At 34.3% G+C, this 9,790-nt stretch overlaps 1 protein-coding gene across 1 annotated transcript; it reads left to right on the plus strand.

Annotated features, from left to right (window-relative positions):
• The first annotated feature begins 280 nt into the window (after positions 1-280).
• LOC140860275 (alpha-soluble NSF attachment protein-like) lies at positions 281-6,331 on the plus strand. Its single transcript, XM_073263214.1, has 9 exons — positions 281-508; positions 1,117-1,166; positions 1,240-1,312; positions 1,762-1,841; positions 2,127-2,278; positions 3,097-3,256; positions 3,341-3,388; positions 3,645-3,725; positions 6,042-6,331. The coding sequence occupies exons 1-9, from the start codon at positions 364-366 to the stop codon at positions 6,120-6,122; spliced, it is 870 nt and encodes a 289-aa protein (XP_073119315.1). The 5' UTR covers positions 281-363; the 3' UTR covers positions 6,123-6,331.
• The last annotated feature ends 3,459 nt before the right edge of the window (positions 6,332-9,790 follow it).

Below are 9,790 nucleotides of genomic sequence, written 5' to 3' on the forward strand. Positions count from 1 at the left end.
CGTTCTCCCGATATCAATCGGGACGGAAAAATCTTGAAAATTCGGGTCAGAAAAATTTCTTGTTGAAATATTTTTGGGACAAAAATGAGATTAGATCAAGGAAAGATGGGGATTTCGAAAATTTTTGCAATGCCCTGGATGTATTTACAAATTTTTCAGCATTGACAAGTAGAAAATGTATGCTGTCATTTATTTATTTTTTGAAGTGTAAAACAAATTTAAAGATACAAGGGATCCCAAATTTATTATTGTTAGTTAAATTAAAATAAATATAAGCCCAATTTTTCATTCATTTTCACCCCCAACTTTTCCTTCAAAACCCAAACCAGCGTTTGCGTGAAGAACACAAAAAGGTGAACAACTATGGGAGATCAAATTGCTAGAGCCGAGGAATTCGTGAAGAAAGCCGAGAAGAAGCTAGGCGGCTGGGGCATTTTCGGCTCCAAGCACGATGACGCAGCCGATTTATTCGATAAAGCAGCTAATGCCTACAAGCTCGGGAAATCATGTAAAATGTTTCCAAATTTGTGATGCATATTCATTTTTCCTGTACTATCCGATGGACCGATTGCGCTTGTTTCGTCGGCCCCGATCTTATTTTCATCCTGTTTTTTTTTTCTTGGTTGATTGTAATATCGCGAATGTTGATAAAATATTTCCTCTCTTGGTTTTGACTTGGATTTGCTGCTCAGTTTTAGGATTTTCCTATTTTTCCGGTTTTTATTTGAGTTGATTCCCCAAAATTGCACGGAAGTTTGAAGGGAGAGTAAGAGAAGAGAAAAGAAAAGAAGAAAAGAGAAAGGAATAAAAGAGAAATTATTTGTTTTTTTTTATTTGAGAGCTGGAGAAATAAATGAAAAGAAATAGATTGAATTTATATGAAAATAATTTTTCTCTCCATTTTAACATTCCCAAATGAGTTTATTAACGGTAATGAGCATCATTAGGTGCATTTGAATCTATGAACTTCATTTGTTGAATGAATTTAAGAGAACTCCTCTTCTGTAGATAAGAAATGTAGAATATTGGTTTCTCGGCAAAATAATATTTCCATTAACTCTAGTTTTGAGTTTTTGGGTGGTCTTGTTGCTAATGTCGGGGCATGTTTTTAATCAGGGGATCAAGCTGGTGCAGTGTATATTAAGTTGGCTAATTGCTATTTGAAGGTAAGCTTTGTGTGTGGCTGGAAGCCCCCTTTGGCTACTTAAAATTTCATACTTGTGTTTATTATACTTGTAGCTGGATAGCAAGCATGAAGCTGCTAATGCATATGCTGATGCTGCTCATTGCTACAAAAAGACTAATCCAAAAGGTTTGCTTCTTTTTCTTTTGATCTTGGCGGGTTTAGTTGTCGACGTATGTGAATTCATTTTGTCATTTATAGTTGTTTAGTTTATATATTAGCATAGATACATCTTCTCTGAAGTTTTGGAAGTGCAGATACTCGTAATGATATTTTTAGGTTTCTGTGTGAAGAAACAAACGTAAAGCGATTACTGCAGATAGACTTCTTTACTTTTTAGTTTCATTCTTGTTTGTCTTCCTCCACTTCTTGGTGCTATTTTATGTTTCAATTCGTTTCAATGGAACAGTTATATGGCATACGCTTATTAATGGAGAATCAATTTACTTAAAATTGTGAATCTGGTTGCTTATGTTCACAATTTTGTTCTGTTCTTGACTCTGCTTCATTTTTCTCTTGGAAATTTCTCTTGATGTCATTGAGTAACTTATGTTCTGCCACTAATTTATCTTTGGCAGAGTCGATATCATGCCTGCAGCAATCCGTTAATTTATTTCTGGATATTGGGAGGCTTAACATGTCCGCCAGATATTGCAAGGTAAAAATACTGTACCTGCAATCTAGGGATATCCAAAGTTGTTTCTTTTAGTTTAACAATAATTTTTTGTTGTAACCATGGACATAAATCCCTCAGCTCATTACCAATTTCTGTTCTTTATTGGAAGAAAATGATTTTTTCTGCTTCAAGCAGCATATCTCAAAAATTGCGTTGACCATCATAAATATCAACATGGCAATATCACAATATCACACGTATGAAATCTGGTCAAATTAGGAACAAAGTGATTGAAAAACTTGGATTGATATTTCTTTGCTTCTCTAGGAAATAGCTGAGTTGTATGAGCAACAAGAGAACTTGGAATTAGCTATTGTTTACTATGAGAGAGCCGCTGATCTCTTCCAAAGTGAAGAGGTATCCACATCTGCAAATCAGTGCAGGCAGAAAATTGCAGAATTTTCTGCGCAACTGGAACAGTTGAGTTTGCTTGCCCTCTGTGTGTAGCCTCATGCTGCTTGAATGGGGGTTTGTTTCATACATATATATTAGAGTCATTGGCTGTTCTTCTTTTCTTTTCATTTTTTTATTTGTGCTTCATAAATATTCTCTACTTTAGATTTTGATAATTCTGTACATTTTCCATTTTGATTGAATATGATTTTCCATGAATGGTTTTCATAAATTTTTTAATATTATTCTATGCATGCATGCATGTATGTCTATAGTATCCTTGACCTATAAATGTTTGTATACCTGCTGATTCCCATTTTCGATATTATCTCTCTGTGTCTACAATATTAATGTAACTTTAAGTCTTTAATGGATATCCATCCTTCTTGGCTTCTATCAAAATTTGTAGTCAACCAATTTTGGAACTTCTCTTATCTGAAAAATCCATTCGACAGTTTCTCTGTCTTGTTGTTGTCATCTCTATACTCTCACCATAATGGCAACACTAATATTTCTTCTTGGTAATAGCAATACATGCTGGTGCTAATGCATGTTGTTTCAATCGACACATTTTAATACACCTCTGTTTGGTACGCTACCGGAAATCATAATTACACGGAGATGGACAAATCTATTGCTAATTTCATGCTTAATAAGTGCATTTCTGCTTGTGCGTCTGCTGTTTTCCACTCCACATAGCGAACCTTGTTTTGCATAAATTATTGGTGACTGTGAACATGCTAGATGAAAAAGAGACCCAGGCACCATTTGATCATGCTCTTTGAGTCTGAAAGTCTGTTCAGTTTGAAGTAGACAAAATGATAATTAGTAACATTTTTCTCAGATATCAAAAGGCTATTGAGATTTATGAAGAAATAGGACGACAATCATTGAATAATAATTTGTTGAAGTATGGAGTTAAAGGGCACCTTCTTAATGCTGGTATTTGCCAGCTCTGCAAGGGTGATATTGTTTCAATCAACAATGCATTGGAGCGATACCAGGTATATTTTTTCAAGGTGCACAAACCCAAGTATCTGTTCTATAATATGTGCTGTTGATTTGAATCTGTTTTTCTTTATTTGTAGGATTTGGATCCCACATTTTCTGGATCACGCGAGTACAGATTGCTTGCAGTATGTCATTGTCCTCTAGCATTGAATATGTATAATTGTAATTTATTCTCTTCTTCTCCATGTTTGGATGGCTATATCCAATCCTTCTGTTAAATGGATCTTGCATTAAAAAACCTTTGTTAATCATTATGTTTCTTTTGTTTTTGTTATTGCTACTGGCATAGAATTTATTCTTTTGGTTTTAAGCATCTATATGGTTTTTAAATGAGAAGTTCATATTTTCATGATTGCGATGAATGCTGATCACAATTCACAGGATTTAGCTGCTGCGCTTGACGAAGAAGATGTTGAGAAGTTCACTGGTGCTATTAAGGAATTTGACAGCATGACCCGTTTGGTGAGTGAATTGTTCTTTTTTTATTTTTTTTATTACTTGATTTAGAGTCTTATGCCGTGATTTGAACTTGTAAAACAGCCTACCTTTGGTGATCATTGAGTTAGATTGTATTTGATCATCCATTACTCTATGTTTAATTTTAACAGAATATGCCTTGGGTTTCATGTCTTAATATGTTGTATTATTTGAGTAAGAATGTCTAAGCTGTTAAGAAATTAGCCTTGGGTTTTATTTGATAGTCATGTTGGTCTTTAGACACCACTGTCTTTTGGGATAAGGGTTTTCGAATGGCAAAAACATTATGAAAGAGGAAAAATTAGATACCAATTGCATAAAAAATTCTAGCTCCTAAGTGTGGGCTGGCAATAGTTTAATGCTTTATGATGCCCTTTACGCATTGGCGAAAATTGAGAAGATATTTCTGGTAAAAATATCCAAGACGTATGTATGCATATTGGTCTGGTATTTGATAACCATTATTTTGGAATACGCACTCGAGACAACTTAATGCCATGTAAAGGAAATACATTTTAGGAATTGGAACTTGTGATCTCAAAAAATATAACACCAAAACATTGTTTGAAAAGCTTGTATTTTGTGGGATGTGAACGAACAATAAGTTTTTTATGGAATATGAGGAAATCAGTGTTCTAAAAATCGGCCTAGGCAGACCGCACGGAAAAATGCTGGTCGGCCAGCCTAGGCGTCCTTGGGGCCGACTAATCGGTCCAGGCAACCCCAGGCGCCGAGGAAAACTTTCAGTTTGGGCTTTTAATTGAAGCCCAATTAAAAAAAAACTCAAAGGTAATTTTTTTTAACTTTTAAACCTATATTTTTTTTTGTGTGTTGGGATTTAAACAACACCCAATTTTATAGGCCATAAATTTACGTCCAACAAGAAAACATATTTGTTGGCTTGTCCTAACACCAAACTTCATCTTCATCTTTCAATTTTCGAATTTCTGTTGCCCTAACATTCGAACTAAGGGGGAGAAATCGATTTGTATGGACATACAGGATGTATGTCTTAACTGCATAATACAATTGATAATGTCAGATTAATTCTTCAATCTCTGCTTAATCGGTGGAATCCGCTAGCGGCGCCTCGTCCCCGCCTAGGTGCTAGGTGCTGGTCTGCCGCGCGACTATCGCCTAGCGAATTTTAGAACATTGGAGGAAACAATGAATATCATTATCATTCAGAATATTACTCTGCCGAAGCATCACTTGTAATGTTGGAGGTTTAGGTCGGTGAGGAAACTTGTCAGTCAGTTTGTTGAAGAACCTAAAGTGTGAAATGTAAGCATATGAAAATTCTGTTTCACATAGTATGATTATGGTGATGTTGTCACTGGTCAATGTCTATCACTTTGCCTCCTGAAACCTATCGATCATTTGGCTTACTGTTTTAATGCATGTGTGTAAATCAGTCATTTTCAAATTTATGGATCTGTATTACATTTCATTTTTTATCATCTAAAAGAGAATTTATTTAAAACTACAGCTTTTGAGTTTGGCGCAGTTGTCACTTGTCACTTGTAGATAAACCAGTGCTGACAGCATATATCACATCTCATAATATAGTTAAGTTGATTCAGTTGTCTGATGCGATACTTCTTATGATCATGACTGACTAATTGTTTCTATTTGTGTATCTTATGCTATTATATAGATTTGTTTCTATATAACATGTTTAATGTGTTAAAAGTGCCCTTCATTGTTAAGCAAAGACTTGCTTTTGTTGATGCATTTGGGATTGTGGAAAGCAGTAATTCTGGGTTGTCTGAACCCACAGTCCTATGCATGTCTATCTACTATCTATCCAAAATATTCATTCCTGCTTACTTTGCACGATTTAGACTCAGCTCCGAAGTCTTTATTTTAATCTGATGCAAATTTTGAAAAATATGAGTTCTTGCAAGTTCAAAATGCTGTCAAAGATACGGCCTCCAGATCTGAATATTAGATCAGTCTGATATCACTTTTGTGAGTGAATTCGTACTGGGAGTTTAGACTTGGTTATATGTGCATAAAGCCACGGAGTGTAAGCTGTAACTCCATATTTAACAAAAAAAAAAAAAAACTTGTTGCGTGGTGGTTGATTTCTGGTGCCATATTTTGGAATGAATTTATGTAAACCTTATTTGGTTGTGAAGGTCAAATTACTACGTCAACAATCAACTTGAATGCCAATTTCATGCATTCTTTTAACTCATATACAAGGTCTATTCTGTGATGTTGATGTCTCATATGGTTTGAAGGTCTACATATTTCTTGGTCAACGAATTGTAACTTTGACGTACTTTGTTTGTACAGGATGCATGGAAAACAACACTTCTCCTTAGAGTGAAGGAAGCATTGAAAGCCAAAGAGCTAGAGGAGGATGACCTTACCTAAAAGGTCTTGATTCGCTTGCACGGTTTCTTTCGACATTGGTTTCTTGGTTGTGTATTATTATGCCTTCATTACTTTGAGTTGCTTCGAGTATTGTACGACTTGATGAATTCTTAATTGCACAGAACGCTCTTGATTGTCTCCTGGATGCCCTTGATTGTCTCCTAAACTTGTGTGATTTGAGACTATAAATGTTGGTTTGTGCAACTTCAGATTGTTTCAGTTTATGTTTCAACTTATTCTTTCTATTGTTTCGGTAAATTAATAGTTTCTTTAAAAATTAATGTGAAATATCAAGGATTAAAAACGTGAAACATGTTGAAGCATTGTTGACAAACTTTTAAGCTATATAACCTTAAGCGGAATTTTAACATGAAAAAATGTTTTTATTGTTATGGATATTTATTTGAAGAACCAAAACTCTTTGTCAAATAACGAAGATGCGTATTTTACCGTTTTGAAAATTAAATAAACATTTAATTCTTTGATATTTCGTAAAAATTGCGTGATCTAGTTCTGTTAACGCGAGGTTTTGAATGCGTACTCGTATTATGGTTTTTTTTTTCTTACTTCGTACTCGTATTATGGTTAATAAACCAACGTGATTATAATATTGAATTGAGATTTCTCATACAAGAAACTTTGGAATCCTGCCAAAGATTTTATGATTTTTTGCTCAATTTTGTTCAAAAATTTTATTCCGATGGATGTATTGTGTGGATATGAAAAATATTACAGATAATCAATTACTATTTTTATACATTCAACATAATATTATTCAAATTTTGGTTTTTTAGACGCAACATTGAGTTGAGATTTTCCATATAAGTTTTTTAAGCAAAGCAAATCAAATCTTCATTAACTAAAAGAAGGTTCTTGTAAGGGAATATAGGTTGCACATAAACAGTTTGAGGTGTTGAGAACACCTACAATAATACCTAGAGTAATTTGCAGCGAAATATAATTTAAACGTGAATAAAATAAACAAGCAACCAAATAAATAGACTCAAATGATTTAAGCAAGAGTATAAAATACTCTTACAGCGCCTCAGGGCAAAACTTCACTAGAAAATAATTCAAAGAGTTTTACAAACCTTAAAACTAGTGATTATTGTAAAATCAATTTTCTATAACATATGAGAAAATAAAACGAAATAAAATAACTCGTAAAAATTCTATCTGAAATAGAATAAAGAAAATAGAGCAAGTAGTTGAAAATCTTGGTGCCAAAAACTTGTAGAGGCAAAAATATTTTTTGATCAATGATCTTCAAGTATTCTTCAAGCATCAAGTGAACACGACCGATACTGACTTTAGAAGATTTTCTCTTAACGTACGTGTATAAAGCTTTTTGATAAACTCTCTCGGTCGATCTCTCTACCTTGGTTTACACGACTAACTACATATATATACAAGAATCCTTCTTGTCTTGGTTTCCTTGTAGGCGTCAGATCCCTCAAGATTTGATCAAATCAAATCTACACAATAATAAAAGATTAGTTAGATATGAGATAAATGAATATTATAATTAAGCATAATAATATCTCAAATCTACTTATTCAAGGAAAAAAAAAATTACTTCATGTCCAAGAAAGGCAAAAGATCATATTTAATCTTTCAAAATAAGACAAGATTTAAGGAATAAATATGCAACGTCCCAATTTCTCAATCGAAATGTTACTCAAACATACATACTTAAAATTTTGATAAAAATAAAAATTTTGCGGAAGCATCATCTTATTTATTAAAAGAGCGTATAATAAATGCACAAAAAAAAATAGCATCTAAAAATATTTTCCAAACATGACCATCAACTTTAAAGATTAAAACTTGTTTAAAACATCTTCCATTCTAAAGCATTCACACTCATGCATTGCCCGTTGGACCAACCCCTGCCTCTTCTTCATGTCTGCCACATAATCATCAATAAAAGCATCCACATCATGTTACCTGCGCCATTCAAGTATAGTGAGTCGAAAGACTCAGCAAGAACATGCAGAAAAAGGATTTTCTAAGTTTAAAAGAGAAAACATTAACTTAACTTTCATGCAATAAACATAACTTTGATAAAGCCATATCATAAAAATATTTGGGGTGATGAAATATGAATAGTGTGGCAACCGTCATAGTAAGCCATTCATAGTTTCCTGTTGATCAACAAACATATGGCATTACGCCCGTAACTTTCATTCTTTGGATAGCCGCTTCGGAGCTCATCCCGAAGTGCATACCCTGTATAACCATCCCGTGAGCCATGTTTGGATAGCCGCTCCGGAGCTCATCCCGAAGTGCATACCCCATATAATCACCACAAGACGCATAAATCATCAAAATATTTTTCCATGTATCACATCATTCATCTTATCATGTCATTTCATAAACCTCGTAACATACTCATAAAGTTTCTCATGACACTACATGCTTAAGATCCTTCAAAACAATTCATGAGGAAAATAGCTTTCATGAGAAAATCACATAATCATGCAGTACATAACTTGACCGATCCACGTGAGGCATTCCGTCCGTTTCGGACCATGAAAACTTTAACATTCTTCATGAACATTCTAAAAAATAATTAAAATAACTTAAAATATCAAAATAATGATTTTTAGGACTCAAAAACGCATAAATGGGGTGGGAAAATCGAGCATGAGGCGCGGCCGCGCTGCCTCAACAGCGTGGGAGCGCCGTCTCGGCGCTACCACCGGCGCGGCCGCGCGCACAACTAGCGTGGGCGCATCGCCCACTCGCAAAAGTGCGGGCGCTCGGCGCGGGCGCGCCTCCTGTGCGCAGACATGCGCGACTGCAGCGTGCCCGCACCGTCGCGACTGATCTTTTCTGCACTTTTTCAAAGCCACATTGCTTAGGGATGATTTTTCATCAAAAATACCATTCAACAACATCAAAATTTCAAAATAACTTATACCAATACATCAAACACTCAAAGATTTTGAGTCAAAAACCTTCATAACTACTTTTACCAAAAAATCTGATATATTGCATTCAAATCTTTCAAAACTCAATAAACATGAACCGAACACCTCAGAAATGCTTCACGTATCACAATCAAGCAACATATTCATAAAATTTTCAAGAAACATTCATAGATCATCAATCAACACCTAAGGTTTTATCTTGAAAATATCTATATTCTTGAATGGGTTTAAATACAGTAAAAACTTTCCTGAATCATCTGATTGGGATTAACCTGGACTGCGGAACGATCTAGCCTTGTGAAGTCGAAGAACCCTAACTTGAAGATCGCAGTGTTTGAGAGAGATTTTGAGAAAAAAAAAGTGAGCGTTCAAATGAGAGTTCAAAATAAAATTCTGAACGCTTATTTCTTTTGTGACTAATGGTCTCTAACACGACCCATTAGTTACATTTAAAATCCTTTAAAATTTTACTCTCCCAATTAAATAAAAATACACTGCATCCCTTTAAACTAAATTTAAAATATTTTTTTAACTCATTCAAGGCTAGACTCGTTCCTGCGACCCAAGATTAATTCCAACATGAAAACTTTAAAATCATACATATTACATAATATTTCAGGCATTCAAATAATTCACATAATTAAACATAACAATTAAGCATACTAAATAACATGCATTAAATCACATGATTTAATTATCTTAACGTGATTAAGCTAGTGGACTTTTTGGACCTTA

Source organism: Henckelia pumila, chromosome 4 (genome assembly GCF_033568475.1).
Source record: "Henckelia pumila isolate YLH828 chromosome 4, ASM3356847v2, whole genome shotgun sequence".
Taxonomy (NCBI): domain Eukaryota; kingdom Viridiplantae; phylum Streptophyta; class Magnoliopsida; order Lamiales; family Gesneriaceae; genus Henckelia; species Henckelia pumila.